The sequence below is a fragment of the Hylaeus volcanicus genome, chromosome 5, assembly GCF_026283585.1.
Source record: "Hylaeus volcanicus isolate JK05 chromosome 5, UHH_iyHylVolc1.0_haploid, whole genome shotgun sequence".
NCBI classification, from domain to species: domain Eukaryota; kingdom Metazoa; phylum Arthropoda; class Insecta; order Hymenoptera; family Colletidae; genus Hylaeus; species Hylaeus volcanicus.
The window spans coordinates 26,050,485-26,067,388 of record NC_071980.1 but is presented as its reverse complement, the minus strand read 5'-3'; the positions used below and the strand labels follow the sequence as shown (position 1 = coordinate 26,067,388).

At 38.3% G+C, this 16,904-nt stretch overlaps 2 protein-coding genes across 2 annotated transcripts in view; one reads left to right on the top strand and one right to left on the bottom strand.

The window, feature by feature from the left end:
• Positions 1-2,137: 2,137 nt before the first annotated feature.
• The window catches only part of LOC128876295 (centrosomal protein of 290 kDa), a 76,269-nt gene continuing 61,502 nt past the window's right edge, over positions 2,138-16,904 (bottom strand). Inside the window, exon 24 of the mRNA XM_054122525.1 lies at positions 2,138-2,571. The gene's annotated coding sequence lies outside the window, so the exon portion shown is untranslated. The remainder of the gene's footprint in view (positions 2,572-16,904) is intronic.
• On the top strand, positions 3,687-5,680 carry LOC128876297 (spore coat protein SP96-like). Its single transcript, XM_054122532.1, has 2 exons — positions 3,687-3,846; positions 4,630-5,680. The coding sequence occupies exons 1-2, from the start codon at positions 3,787-3,789 to the stop codon at positions 5,152-5,154; spliced, it is 585 nt and encodes a 194-aa protein (XP_053978507.1). The 5' UTR covers positions 3,687-3,786; the 3' UTR covers positions 5,155-5,680.

The following is a 16,904-nucleotide window of genomic DNA, read 5'->3' as shown; positions in this document are numbered from 1 at the left end:
CTTTCTTTATATCAACTGGAACGGACCACGGCCATTAGCCGCGAAGTCGCGGCTCCGAGGTGGATTCGCGGATTCGCTACCAGTCCAAACGTTCTTCGATCGAGGTTTCGGACCGCTCCGAATACCGGCTATTCCCCATTGGGGGATATCTGGGAGACAGTGCGATCCGAGGTGCCGCGAATCCGCCTTCACACGCGTCCTGAATCATCGATGACTCTGGCTGTGTACCGAGGCTCCTGGATAGTGAATTATCCAGGTACCAACGCGTGGGAGATTAATTCCCTTGATTAGGGGGAGAAAGTTCTCGTAAACGTTGACAAACGTTTCACGCGACCTTTTCATTTTTGATAAGCCAGGTTTTCAGGAGTGCTAAGTATTTAACTTTCCACAGAGTTATATATACTTTCATACGTATTCTGTTATAACATAGGAGAAATAGGGAAAACAATGGAAATTGTAGTTGTAGGTTAGAATGACTCGGATGCGAACCATGTTACCGATTGTGGGTAGCCTGCTTCGTATCGAGTGCCCAAGGGACTAAGACGTTTTATCATTTGAGCTAAACCATCGAAGGAATAAAAAATTCCTAGAGTTATGAAAGACCTGAATCGCATGTTTTGTCGTGTATCCTTTGGCGATCGTTCGCGTGAATATCGAAAAGTTCAGCTTAAATGTCGACTCTGGCAGTCATTTTGTTGTCCTATTCTCTTCCACGTGCGTGACCGAAGGAGGATCGATTGGCATATGCGGGCCCAATTAGAGATTCAGAATTACGAAACCCCCACCACGGGGTTAGATTACTTTCTTGAAAGACGAGTTTCATAACGAGTTCAATTACTTTCACGAATAATGTTCCCCGTTACTGGAAGCCTGGCTTCGGTCTGGCACAAAACAGCTAATTGCTCGGTCTAGGAATTTCCGCAGTGACAATCTTTCCTGACGCTGGCAAGAACTGAATTTAATTAGTAGAAATCGCGATTTCGCTGCTCCTTTGGATTCGTATAAAATCGATCATTTTATTATATTCGATCTGTGGCGATTCATCCCGTTTATTGTATTTTTCTGCTGTAGGAATAGAAAAATTAAATGTTAACCATTAGACACAGTGAGTTATAATTTAGTTGCAAATAACTAGGAAACCTTCGAGAATAAAGTTCATGCGTTATCATAAATTTAATGATTTCTTCTGGAGTTGAGAAAATTGTTATCAATTTAAAGATATTTTTAATTTGGTGATAATTTATTTACGTTGCGATAATCCGCGGACACAGAACACTGCACCATCAGCTTTGGGTAAGGAAGATACGTGTCGATAATTCGTACCATTTATCGATTTTCGTTGCAAATAATTAATAATTTTCTCTGTCTCCGGGTGCTCTGAAATAATTTCACCAGTCGTACCATAAAGATTTGTTATAATCGCGTATTGTCCAACTTAAGATTAACTCGTGCCAAAGTCTTGTGAACTAAGAGCCATATCTAAGTGCATCCTATAGGATAGCCTCAAGAATACGAACCTTACGTCGATATGCGACTATCGATTTCTTTCTGTAAAGAAGACACGTGAATTGCAAAGATCTAAAACGCGATGCATCATCGAACAAAGAAAAGATTACCAGTGAAGTACTTCCAAGATCCGTTTGAAGATCCAAGTGGAATTGGAGTATCAACGAATATATGTAAAACAAAGTAGGATCGAATGTTTATTGCGCATATGGCATAGAGAATTCTACGATAGGGCGAAAAACTAGGAGTTGTGTAGACCTATTTTTTTTTTCACGTTGAAAGCAGAAATGAGAAATGAAGAAATAGAGCTGACCAATGCTCGAGGAAGTTATGGAAGATGATAGCGACACAACGAGGAGAAGAGACGGAAAATGTAAGGGCAGGGCGCTGGACCAAGGCGAAGAGAATATTCCTGAAGCTCCGTTGTCGGTCTCATTGTTATCGACCCGCTGGTATTCCCCGACATCATTGGTAGCACGATCACGTGGTGTCTATCGCCTTCCAACCAGTCAGCTCTCCCGTACAATGCACACCATTGACGTAACTTTAAGCAGTCCTGCGTGAAAGGTCATAGGCGCAACTCGAGTATAATCGACGCCTTATGTATGCATTACCAAATCGTTGAACCGCGAATCCCGAAAAAAGTCGCTTAACACCAATGGTCGACGACATTTCTTGATTCTGGTTCTGATTCGATGAACAATATTTTCTATATGTGCATTGGTAAAGCTGAAGTCACGTACGAAACTAGGAATGCTGAACTTGAAACTAAAAATATCGAGCAATTAAAACAATAATTGGAATATGAATAAAGATCTGTCGCAAGACTCTTTTAACGAAAAATAATAGTGGCAAGTTTTCCTTGATCTTACTCGATAACTCTTTTTATGTTTTGTTTTTGGCGACAGCTTTTATATTGTATACATTTTAAAACAATTAGGATCCTTTTGATAATTTTAATGGTTTGATGACAATTAAATAATTTTTGTTTGGTATTTAGTTTACACTTTTGGACATACTTAGCGGCACGTTTGGCTGGCTCATCGTCGACGTCCTGGGTCGACACTGAAAATAGAAAATTAATCGAATTGGTATTTCGTATTATAATGTGTAAAAAAATAATATTTAGTGTTGCATATGTTATACAAACTAAACAAATGATAAGAATCTTACGACCGCAAATACGGATTCTTTTATTATTTACATTCGATTCACTCTTCAAAATGGAGCAAAAATTTAATCATAATCAAATTTAAGATTCAATTACAAGTTTATGCAATACATTATACATCGAATTAAGAAATCATTGATCTGAAAAGTTTAGATGGATGAACTAAATTTCAGAAAAATATTGCAAGTTTTATGATATTTTTCTCAGAGTGACCAATTTATGTAATATTTTAGGAATTCTGCTAGAATTATTTGACTAATGGTTCTAAACATTCAATACATCTCTATTTTGTTATTAATAAGTCACGACTTTGATAAATTCTCTTCGCGTATTAAACGACGCTACAAGGTTGAACATCGTTTAACGACCCGAAATTGATAATATTTGGAACAGTTCCTTTCCATGCAGGTTTTAATTAAGCCAGACAACGGTTGACTATCGATAGCTTGCAGTGTGCACAGATGCAAACCAGGTTGCATATATGTAATTAGGTACCGCATGGAAAACATCACGGTGCTTTTCATATGATAATTAACAACGTGACTACGGATTTGAGTCATCCATACGTAAACGTAATAAATTTCTATTTCCCTCGACGTTTATGTATAACAATTTTCTTCGTTGTTTGGCCAAGCGCAGACATTTATTTGATTATCACAAAGAAAAGAAAAAAAAAAAGAGAAAAATACTCGGAACAATCGACGTTCGATGCCTTTTTACGTTATTTTGGATTCGTCAAGTAAACAAAAATACATTCTCTTCTCGAGATATTCAATATCCAAAAAACGATCGAAACTCTTTACGCGATGCCAGTTCGCTTTGTATCTATATTTAACAATGGCGCATTATCGTCGATTTTTGCATAAAATATTGTCACTTTTTTAGGACACTGGACAAAGCATCGCGATAAGGAATGTATGCTACCTGTTACAAAGGGCAGCCGTAGTTCCCGGGGAGTTGTAAAAAATCATAAAGAGCGGGAATAGGTCACGTTTGAATTTTTCAACAATTCAGGGCCCCAGGTGCATCTATATAAGCTGGCAGGGATATTCGTTGGAAAATATTGCCCGTGTCACATTCAGTCTGGACTGTCTTAGAGCGAGTACGTCATGTCACACTTCGCACCATGGATTGCTTTGCTGATATTGATCGGATCTGTTGGGTCACAGGTTAGACATGCTGTACTTTTTACTATATTTTGAATATTTATTATATCGCGACTTCGCGCGACGAGTTTTACTAAAAATGTATCATTTACTGTTAGTACTCCAATTTGAAAATTACATCAATTCACCTTGTACATAATTATGTAAGGGTCGAGTTTCTTGTTTTCTGCTCTTGCAACTATACAAATAGGAAAACGGTTGTTAAAACTGAACTACTTTCGGGGTTTTTTAAAATTGTAAGATTTCTTTCGCGTGCAGATAAATTTAAAAACACAGAAATTTGAATTACTTCTGATATGTACATTAACTAAATTTAATTCATAAAGCACATTCAATTTTGAAATACAAATTTTCATTTATGTAATAAATCTGTTTGAAAAATATCGATTAGTTTAGATTTTAATAGCATGCATTTTCCGACACTTATTATGCTATAGCATTTTTCAATTGTAATAAGATTAACAGACAATTTGAAGATTAAATAAGTTCAATTTTACATTTATCTTGAACAATTGACTCGAATAACTATTGAATAACTATTGTACATTTGAAATATTATAATTTAAAAAATCGTCGAAAATTGTCCAGTTCAGACAACCATCCTTTGTATGCATTGATTAAAATAAGCAACTGTTTAGGTCGTATCAAACAACGACATAAAACATACAGATAACTATTTATTAACCACAAGTTGAATTTTTCTCATATTTTAGCAAGATTTAAATTTAATAGTTACTTTGGACCTTGCGTTTGATGAACATTTATATTTTTTCTTTGTTATTACAGGAGCAGTTTATGAGGGAAGATTTTATTGATCCACGTTCGCCAAGATTCGGTTTCGGTTTACTCGAACCCTTGCGAAAGTCGTTTTGCGACACTTTCTGCGACCCTTCGAGTCAATCGATATACCTAGTGAACTTAGCTTGCCTTGTAAAATGTCCCGAGTTGTACATGAATCAAAAACCAAACCCTATGGTACCACCAAATACAGTGCCAGCGCCACCAACGATGGCGCCGCCAGATTTAGCAACGATGCTAGCTTCAATATCAGCGCCAGCGTCGTCAGGAACAACAGCTGCGCTACCAGCATCATCAGCTACAAATGCAACAGGAGTAACGCCAGAGGCGTCAGCTACAACGGCAGCGTCAGCTGCATCAACGGCGGCGCCAACAGCGACGACAGGCGCAGCAAACGCAACAAGCTCAACAAACACAACAGTTACAGCAATGCCAGGGGCGTCAGGTACAGCAAACGGAACAACAGTTGCGACAACGCCAACTGCATCAAACGCGACTACAGCAGCTCCTTAAAACACTATGTATCGTAGGATATTTCAAACACTTTCTTTAAATACAAGAATATTCTACTAATAAGTGAATAAGAAATTGAGTGTTAACGACAATATTAGTAATAAGGATATTAATGTAAAATAATTTTCCTACTAACTCGATACTATGGACACCTCTTTCAATTTGTAACTTTACACAAACTGATAAAGAAGTGAGCTTCATTTTTTTGTTCGCTTACACGATTATTGTTCTCAGTCCCGCGAATACTGAATTATTTATTAAATCAATACCCCGCGATAGATATTAATTAGATCATACGAATTGAACGTTAATGGCGTTATTAATTATAAGAATAATTTCTTAAATTTGTTTGTTTTAAATAAGACGTTTTTCTAACAACAAATATCGACTGCTGATTTTCACTTATAGAACGTGGCAGGTTTCGAACTCGTACGCAGGATGGCGTTAGTGACGCTGATATTCAAAGCGTGATAAGGAATATCTCTGTTTTCATTTTTCTTGAATATTAAATGAAATCGATATTGTACATTATTTGCAATTTTAATAATCCTGTACCGAAATCGGCAGGCTGACAGTTCTCTTTTGTTTAATGTAATTGATACATAGAAATTGCGCAGGAAAATTATTAAATCAGATAATATTGACGTAATAATCCCGCAATAATGTTTTCTGGGATCAGTCTTTCATAGTTTTACTTACTATGTATAGTGTTACTGTTCTTTCGTGTAATCGAAGTAAACGTTAAATCTGGAACATAGACTTTCAAATATATTGCCCGCGGAGAAACTATTTAGAAAGCGAAAATGAAAATAAACAAATGATAGAATGTAACAATACCGTTTCTATGAAATAAATTGTACGTTGACGAGTTTACTTTGTCACAACGAACTAATACGTAGAAAGTGCGAAGTGAAACGATTAAATTCCAGAAGTAGATACACGTTATTATTTGCGCGAAACGAATTCAATGTCGACGAGTGTCTCATGATTGTAATATAATCCATAGTAATTTGCTGGAGTCGCGTGCACTCCACCGAAACTATGAAAGTAGACGACGATGCATCCGCGCGAAAAAATAAGACCTTGCTCCCGTTGTGAAAGTAATCTCGGGCAACCTATTACCAAGGAGCGTATGTCCTCTCACTTTCTGCATACGCGCTCTCACAATGAGCTGCTGGCTGAATTATATCAAACGAGGATTAACACCGTAAAAGGTAGTCGCTATTAATTACAGCGAAACAAGGGGAGCAGAGGCGACGATAAATCGCGAATAAAAGGACCGCGAAACCCTTATTACCGTTCCAAGCTTGATTCGTTCACACGTTTGTGGATGTTACACTGCGATTACGTAATGCCAGCACGCCTCAAACAATTGTTTACCTCAACGTTGTTGGACGCGGCTGCAACCTTAATTGGCATTGATGTATGGAACTTCAAACTTAACACTAGGTATACGGAGCACGGTCATTTTGATCCATTCCAAATCGCGCATGACTTTATATTTTTTGCCAATCAGTTATGCTGACTTGTATTCGTATAAAGAGACGAGCATATATCCAAATTTATTTTTGTTCAAGCCTTGTTAACTTCAGTAAATCGTCTGCATTTATTAAGGCATTACTTCAGTAATTACTTCAGTAATAGGAATCTGATGAGAGAACTCAGTAAACCTCGTGTTAATGTAACATTATAGCAACATTTTTATACCCTGTCTCTTATTCACTTACATGCTTCGGTTAAATATTTTACGATCTCTTTGCATTTGCTTAGATACCCTTCTTCATAATTCTCTAGCATTCCCATTAAATTCTCTAGCATGTCAGTAGCCTGTTGGGGTCCCCTGCCCCTTCCTCTCCCCATAGCTCGGGTACCACGGGATTGCTAAACCCGTACCGTAGCTACAATTAAACGTTAGCTACAGCCCCTGAGGGCAAGAATAAACGCGACCTATCAAAATATTTCCTAAAATTCTGTTTTTCTTTTCAAGAGGATTGTATAAAATTCTGAAGTGCCACTGAATTATATCTACATTATTAAAATTTTGTTTAATTATTTAATTAAATTCTTCGAATTTAAATATATTTTATTAATAAAAATGACGGGCGATTTGTACACTTAATATAATTGTATATTTTGTTCGAGTACTAAATAGGATTTCTGCTCACATGTTCATAAATACTAAGATGTCTTGGAATATGTGTTAGCACGTGTCCTGTCGCTCTATTGTTAAATTCCCGACGAGATTTCAATACCACGATGTACGAGTCCGTTGGTTTAAATTTAGATCGGCTAGACGCTCCATCCAGATAATAATAGGGCATTTCTATTCTCCCACGCGGACAGCTTCGACACTCGCTTGTATTACGAGCGTAGCCTCTGTTAAACTGGAGGGTCTATAGTTAGCACACGCACCATAGGTCGAAATGATAGCACACCTTTTATTCTTCCATGTGAAACTGGCAGAAGAAATGTATGGTACTTGCCATCTAGTTCCTCAGCGTTACCAAATACGATACAGACCATCCCACTCGAAATCCATTTATATCGGACTTCCACGATACCGCAAATTTATTTGTTTCAAGGGGATACTCTCTTTGTCTAGGTTAAAATTAAATTTCTTGCTGCTTAAGGCCTTTAAAATAATTCTACCAAATTATATGAAAAAAATGTTTAATTGGCAAAGTTATAATCGTCCTATTAGGCTAATTGAACGCGAAACCCTATGACTAAAATCTCTTAAAATAGTCTCGAATATCATCGTTGTATTTCGACTGTATGATCGAGTCTGCGATCACCACTTCGCGAAACTTTCATTCTTTTGCATACCTTGCCGCGTGATTCACGACGGGCGAGTCTAGCCTGCGTATCCTGCAACGCTGTATCCTGTTATAACTATTGTTCAATGTCCTGTTAGCGGTTGGCTGGTCACCCAATCACAGTTTTACCATTCGTGAATCGTCCATTTTCTATTTTTACAAACCGCTCCTTGGATATTCCTTGTTTGTTCTTTTTATTCGATAATTCAAATTTTATACATTATGTCCTAAATGTATAAGTAAAGCTTGGTCACGCTAATAATACAAGAAATCGCTAAAAGTAATCCTGTACATGAAAAATAAATCACACGTCAAGAATGACAAGTCGTAAGTGTGAATGTTTAAGAGGAATAGCTTTTGAAACATTGATTTTCTCGTTCCAATAAGACTTTCTTTGATTACTTCGAGCAATGTATAATAGGTAGGTGATCTGGTTAACATAAAGTTCCGAAGAAGATGGACTTTATTTCGCAACACACGGTAAACAGAAGATCAAATCGACGCGAATGGGTGACTGAGTGACTGCGTGCGATCTTGATAGTCTGGTGTACTAATAGGAGATTCAGTGGTTGATACAGAAACGATCTGGTCACGAAACGGTGACTGAATAGTGTCGTCTTAGAAATGAATTGGCAAAGGTACAGAACTGTGTGTTTGGTGTCTAATAAAATTAACCGTATAGAAACGAATCGACGATGATTTAGGGTCGGATGTCATTAGAATATTTCATTTGTGGTTGTTCAGGTTATTGAAGTGAAGTATATATTGTCGATATACTTGTTTGATAATTGTTACTTTGAACGATAATAAAATATTACGGATACTGTAGAATGTAATGTAATGTAATGTAAAAGTGCATGGAGGGAAATTTTCGTAGGTACAATAGAGTATACTGTCGTTAAAAGAGCACATGCTGGCAGTAACACGAAGTACTCTATTTTACATACAAAATTTGCTCTCGTAGACCTGATCGTTTAAGGCCCAGAAGGAGGTTCAACCTATTGTTATGAGTTACTACGTCGACTACGACATAAGTAGGCCACTAGTGATTAGAAAGTAATAATATATCTAGCAAACTATCAGCTTGGAACAATTATTTTGCAATTTCTCACGCCAAGGTAGACACAGATGAACAATATGTGTTTGCTAGAATTTACTATCCAATTTATATTCCATCGTTAGCGTTCACCAATGACCCCGTAGAATTTTCCTCAGAAATCGGGCATAAAATAGGCTGCAGAGGGCTAACCATCAATCTTCGAAGAAGCGATTAGGTGCTTAACATAAAAATTACTGTTCACACGGCCCTGTCAATTAAACGTTCTGGGAAACTCTGTGCAGATGGCTACTCGGTTCAGAAGAAAACGGGGTCAGAATACGCAACAGAATGTCTACGAAAAGTTCCTCCTCTCTCCGTTGCGTCTTCTGATCGCTTTCTTGTTCCCTTTCTTGGTTCCTCGAGCTGTCGCTCTCGTTTCAATCAGTCGCGCGTGCGACTTCACCTCCAGCTTGGACTAGAGCCGAGATCTACCTCTGCGAGACAAACGAGCTATTTAGATTGGTATCGAACGATGTTCTGATAAATATAGCGGGCCCCTTTTCGCGTGTCTACGCTCTTTCGATCAGCAGACAAGAGGGAACAGACAGGGAAGAGAAAGCTCCGTAGAACAATGGGTGGTACCGTGCGTGAAATGAAACCAGATCTGGGTGATCTGGACTGACTGGACAAACTACCGAACGCGTGAATCATTTGGCCAAATCGTTGGGTTATAGATTGCGTGCAATTCTGTCTATTCAGAATTGATATTAATTTTTTAACAGCATCTTAACGATGGTGTAAGAGAAATTCGATACTGCTTTTAAATGGCGCAGTAACGACTGCGTGGAGAAAATTCGATATTAATTTTTAAATGGTGTATTAATTTTGATCACCGACCAATTACTTGGACGTTTTATGCGATAAGTCGTGTGCTCAAATCGAACGACATATAAGGACGTTTTTACGAATGGAGTCGAATGGTGCATCTGCATTCGCAACAATGACGTCACCCACAAAAGAAGAACAGGTGCTCCGCGAGATACCTTCGATGCCAATTGAGAATTAATCGACAAGTATTACCGCAGCGCGCAAAAATAACCCAGGTTGATGGACACCGTCGACGCTTGGGACGATGCTTGCCCGAATGGGCAAATTCATTTTATGTAAGCACTGACGTGTCTGTTTCTCGGAACAGTGGACGAATGTTCGTGTCAAATGTTTCAACACTGGCAGATATCGTTCGCTAATTAGAATTACATTTTGTGCTTTTTACAAGCTTACGCAAACGTGATATCCGCGTGGTATTCATTCTGAATCATCGCTAGAATTGAGAAACAGTATTTGAATAAAATGCAGTGGATTTGCGCGATTCCTGCTACTTTACAAAAATTGATACTGTATTTTTCATTATTGAACTTGTGGAATAAACAATTAATGTTATCATTGTTATACCAATGGGGTAAACACCTGAATTATCATGGACAGGTAAAGAAGTAAATTAGTTAAAAAAACAATGCGATATTGTATATACCATTCTGGTTGTCCAAAAAATGTACTCTCTCTCTCAAAGTATTATTTCCTTTAATATTTAGGGTAATATCACAAGATGGTTATAAATGCTTCATGGTTGAAGTTGCCATACCTCCTTCCAAGGCGCATCAACATACTTCATCGTCCATTGCCATAGCAATTAAACCTTCCTGCCGTCTTGAGCATCGCACGTACGGAATATCGAACGCGGCGTGTAATTGTTTTATTCAAATTGCGCAACGCGAAATATTTGAATTTATCGAGCGCCACCCATGCTCTCAAGAATTATGCGCTTAATCTGCCGATCGCCATCAGCCGCGACGCTCGAAAGTGGTCGAGTAAATTAATACTTAATCAATTACACAGACAACGTTATAAGCCGATGCCGCCATAAGCCGAGAATCTGGATGATTGTACATTACGATTATTATAATACGACAAATGACGCGCGATGTAACGCCGATTATTACACATGGAATGTAGAATCGAGAAATAAGTATGACACGTTCTTACTTTTCCGAATGTAGATGGACGCAAGCTTCGATCGACGATCGAAAGGAAATAAAAGCGAACAAAAAGACACGCTATACATTCTCGCAGAACAAAAGGTAAGAAATTGTAGATTTATTTAGAGTTCAGAATTAAATTCATTTTTGAAGGGAAATCTATTGATCTTATGAAAGAAAAAATTAAGTAACCGATACGAAAGTTGTATCGATTTTTAAAATTCTACCACTTCTTTGGTAGCTGAATTAAATAAATTTCTGAGAGGGAGCTATGAGAATGTCAGTACGTTAAAGAGAAAATTGTCTCATTCTCCTTGCACCTGCCAAGTAGCTATAACTTATGCTTGTTATATAAAGAGTATGATCTATGGCCATGATGGCTATGATCTATGATTTATAAACATATTACGTCGTTCCTTAATTAATTACCTTCTTAAGTTAGTCATGGTTCTGGACTATAATATATTAAAACTAAATGTGTACACTACGGTGGGTGATGAAATTGTTCTCATCGCTTCGAAAATGATTATTCAAACCGTGAAGAATTGATTTGGAAATGCACCGAAGATAGAACCTCTTTATTATAAAATGTATCATCCTATATCGTTATTTATTCTAATTTAGATCGCTTCCTTTTTCATCTTGCCCTCTCAGTTTTACTTAATTTTTTTCGTTTCTGTAAATTACTATCATGTGGTACAAGATTAGTAGCTGAATTTAAAAGTTAGCTTAAACGAGGCTACCAAATAATTAAATAAATGCTTCCAGCATACTGTATTTTGATTACATATTAAATTTAGATGCTAAAATCATTCGTCTACCGAATTTTAAATAAATACGCGCCTGCACCACTTTTATTTTTATCTCTCGTCCTCCTACCCCCAAGAGAATATATATGATATTCAAAAAGGAAAAAAAGTAGATCAGGTAGCTGAATATTTCCTGAGCCACCCCACAATCCCGTGTCTGTGAAAGGGAACCGAAGAAGGCGAAAAGAAAGATCCGTTTGCCTCGTCGTGCCAGATCGATCCGCGTGTCTACGACCTCTCGCGCATAAGAACGCGGGCGCGCACGGTTGGTGCACCTGTACGAGTGCCGAGGAAAACACGATCCCACAGTGGAAGAGGGATCTCTCACACGAGCGCATCGAGATGCAAGATTGCGCAGAACGCATGTGACTTAGCATCATGTGACTTAGCGAAAGTCGATCTTCGCGCACGAGCCAGAATGCGGCTGTTCGACCTGCTGCGATCAGGGTCGGTCGACCGACACACTCGACAACAGATAGAGCCGCTGCGATCATGTCGAATCAGCGGAAACCGATTCTATCGTAATTATCGATCGTTCCTCAGGGATTTGTTTGGAATAATTTTGGAATTTTGACAATTTTAACGATTTCTCAGAGTGTTTTTAAAGGAAAGTGGATGCATCAAGTTTGAACGTCGTGCATATGTTTCGCAAGGTAGTAAGAATTTTTTCAATTATGGATCATCGATTTTGGCGACTATTGATCATTCTTAACAATAATTAACAATAATTAACAATAATAACAATAAGCAAAATTAACAATAATTCTCAACAGATGTCTATCTCGAACCTCCAAAAATTGTCTGATGTTTAAAATGTTCTTTTGGAAAAACTATTAGACACGTCGATATCAAACTCTATACATATATTCGTACATATTTTGCCAGCCTACAAGACTTTTTGCCACAATCATCAATAAATTTCCTTGGGATTATCGATACTCTGCTGTACTCCTTTCACCTCACATTTCACTCTCATCTAACTGACCATCCCTTCCACTTGTCAACGCAGTGCAACGAACGAGATTTCCACGCTATTATGGAGGGCCTGCTGTAACGTCAACCATTTAGCACTCATTGCCAGAGAAAATTGCACGTCGCACAAAATTTCGTGCGTCAAAAAAATTCAGAAAAAGAGAAAGACACTCCGTTATATAAAGCGTTGTTGCAAATGTTATGTAAGGGATATTATAACGGCTCAATGTTAACCCATCGATCTCTGCATTGCGCGTACAACACGGACAGAAAGATAATTGCTAAAGAAATTGTATCTGCGAATCTGGGACTGACAGATTTCAGGCCGATGCCTTTCTTCTACCAGTTACTCGATCGGCCACTTTGCTAGGGGATCCTCTCTCTTTTTCCTCGTCGCTTCCTGCCCGCAGAACATCTTTCACGTCCATTTGAATGCGTTAGATTAAACGTCCGCGAGTATTCATACGTGTAAACCTCGTGTAAGCGGCGCTGCCTTCGTGTAGCGTATGAAATGTCTTTGCATTACGCGAGTGGCCGTTTTATGTAACCGCAATAAGAACGCGACGTGAGCCCAATCGTTCCTTTATTTTCAATTGATGGCTATTGCCGGACTTCGCTTTCGTACGACTGCGAGATTTACACTGGAATTTCTTTTGAGCTATCCTCGTGTTGAGACACGACTCAAACGAGAATTGATTTTTACTGATCGACGCTAATTGGATATTATTAGATGTAAGGAGATATTTCCTAATTTATCGCGTTGATTTAAAGCTCAGTTATACAATCTATCTACTACGATTAATGATCGATGTTTATGTAAATAAATGAAGACTTTGCACCTCCTACTAAAAACAATTTGAAGAGGACAACGGGGGGTATATATTTCGTGCTTCAAAAATTCGGATCGATGGACATCTATCGACAATTATTAAATATAATTTTAGTTAGCTAATTTAATGCATCGTATTATTTATTCAACTACAACTATATGCTTAATATTCCTTCCTCTTTTTATGATTCATATAACACGGAAAAACGTTTCGTTGAAACGTCTTCCTATCGTTTCTTTCTGGTCCTATATTTCTCAAACCTGCCACAACGTGGCCAAGAATTTATTCCTCGACAGAATTTTAGACATTTCCACGCCGATTCGCGTACTTCTTACTACAACTTCAACTTCAAAATGCATCAACCAGTTTGCTTGGCTCAACTTGACCGCCTTTCATCCACCAGTTATTACAGCTGCCGTGGTTAGTATTTCTCACGCGATAGCGGATGCCGCGGAGTCGTTTACTCCCCGAATGTGGTCAAAACATGGTCAAATTAAGAAGAATGGAACGTATGTAAATTATCGGGGGCAATATGTTTTCCCAAAACTGCCGAGCAACTTTCACCTCGCCGAAATAAAAAGAGCAGCTGTACGAAAAATGTGCTCGAACAATACACTGTCGTTCGTTATATCGCGAGACATGCTTCGATACCTTCTCGTGTGATTTATTTTGGACGGAAATCCTATGCGTATACCCAATTAAAAAAACGTTTCGTTAACTCATTAGAATGTATACTTCGCGCCGTTATCGCGATTCGAAATAAATAACGTTTACGCAACGTCCACGACTTCGAGAAAATTCCGCTTTGCTATCGATCGTTTGGGAAAATCGGAAAGTTTGAGGTACTACGCAGAGATAAAAAGCTGGCTAGTGGGTCTCATTGGTAACTGTATATTTTGGTATATACTGGTAATTCTCCTTGATTATATTATAAAATTCTACATTATGAGCTGTACTGTACTGCAGGATTCTATTGTATAATCTAGCAGACTTTATTGTTATCGATCAGAACCGCTAGCCAACTTCTCATCATTGCATAGTACATGCGTGAAGGTGACTGACTTGGTAGTCCGAGTGTTATTGAGTCCGACGAAATCAAATAATGATTCCCCTAATTAAATTTCGCGATTTCTAAGTACTAAATATGAATAATATCGTTTTGGAGAAACGTTCCATCTTCTTCAGAGGAGATCCGTTGAAGTCCACTTATCCGTCAAGGAAAGTCTCTTTCGAGGTGTTCGTCATAAATTACAATCTCCCGCAATGAATATATTAATATAGATATTTTAATACTAGTTGGTACATGTCCGCGGTTGTTTCGTGTCCGAAGCCCATTATTCGTCTCGCGCCAAAGAGTTACGAGCATGTAATTATGATATTATTCGTGGCAACACGGTGCTGCCTGAAAAATGATGCAAATTAACAGTGAAATTCGTTATCCACCTATCGTTAATTTTGATCGTTGAAGATACGCGCTGAAACTCGGTCGAAGACTCATTTTAACCGTGCACTTTTTAGATTGTTAGAAAATAGAGCAGTTGATCATTTGAATAATTAGCGTTGAAAGCAAAATCTAGGTACAATATCGAAGTGTGTAGTTCATTTTTATACTTCAACATTCAATGCGAGGACAACACGGACCGATTAAGAAAGAAATTTTTATCAGAAAGAAATATAACGGTTCCAAATTGACAACGAAACTGTTAAATCCGCGATAATACATTTTCAATAAAACAATAGACGTGTAAATCAGAAGGTAAACTTGGATTCTTGAAATGCCACGAATTTCCACGCGCGAGACTCTCGACGTTACATCTGGAAACGAGATTTAATCGCCGTGATAAGGGAAAAACGCTAGTGAACGCGTGTCAAGTTTTATTGAGACATATCCACGGTCGTGTAGTAACCGATAAGGCGACCGTATTGTTATATAAGACTCGTGTGCCATTATTTTATTAAAGAGAATACGCCCACCTGTTGCAACACACCGTGATTACAGAAACCGAAATTCAATCGGCCGTGGACCAAGCCTATGGGGGCCCCGGCATATAGGGCACCGTCGTTCGCGTAATATCCAGCAAAAAGAATTGCACTTGCCGGTGCAAAGAACGGAGAGGGTGAAACCTTGGCATTCTCCTCGATTCTGACCCGAATAGTGTCCCAGGCCTTCTGCGGTTTCTTCTCACTTTCGTGATTCTTCGACGCGTTGTCTGGGCTTTCAGGAAGATACGGATCGCGAACGTGTCCCGTGGAATCTAGTTTGTCATCGTGAGTAATTAAAGAGCGTAACGATCGCATTTAACTCGTGAATGTTTGGACACTCGTTGAAACGCGGTTACCTCTTTTTTTAACTTGTCGAGAACGCTTGAAATGGCGAGACTTTTAACGTTCTTTGGAATTTTGTCGTCTTAGTATTTATTAGTTTGATCTTTGATGGTTAACATCATTCGTTAGGATTTATTAATACATTTTCGATGCTCGTGATTCATTTCTCTGTTAACTTCTTCGAGGAAAATTGTTTCTCAAGGTTGCTTCGATCTTTTAAGAGTATGTTTACTATCTTGAGGAAAATTGCACCTTTGATTTTGTCTAATTATCTATTACTTTACGTTTTTACAATACTGCTCTTGGTCTATTCATTTCGAAAAATATGTAATCGAATTACCATCCTTTTATGACAATTTATTTTTGAACTTTCAAGGAATCGTATGCAACGTATCTAGAATAATATCATAATTGCTCGCGAACATGAGCAATATCCTAACTCTACGAGCATCTTCCGAACGTCCAGCCATCAGCCAGCTATCAACGCGCGATAAAATGGAACGTAATCCCTTTGTATCTACACGAGCACCGCACAATGAAATATGCATCATATTATCGCAAGATTTATGTCGAGTTAACTACTTCTTTCCATTCATGTATTCATTCGCGAACCACGCGTGCATCCTGAGCATCCACGCGCGCCGTCAGCACGTATGTAAATACATTTAACGTTAATATAAACGTTACGTTCGGGTATCGCAACATCTGAGTATCTGTCTTCCTTCGAAATACTTTCGCCGAATAATTGAGATTCGCGCGATATCGCACACCAAGGAAGCCAATTCCAAGTACAATTAACAAGCTCAAATTAAACGGTGCTTACTTAACCCAGACCTAACGAGATGATCGTAGTAAGATGGAATTTTTGACAGGTTCGTAGATTCTTGAGTCTCTAGGCCTGAGACAATTCAAAAATATAAAAT

Coding starts and splice junctions, on each gene's coding strand:
- LOC128876297 (XM_054122532.1), top strand. CDS start 3,787: ATGTCACACTTCGCACCATGGATTGCTTTGCTGATATTGATCGGATCT. Junction 3,847..4,629: donor TCGGATCTGTTGGGTCACAG/GTTAGACATGCT, acceptor TTGTTATTACAG/GAGCAGTTTATGAGGGAAGA.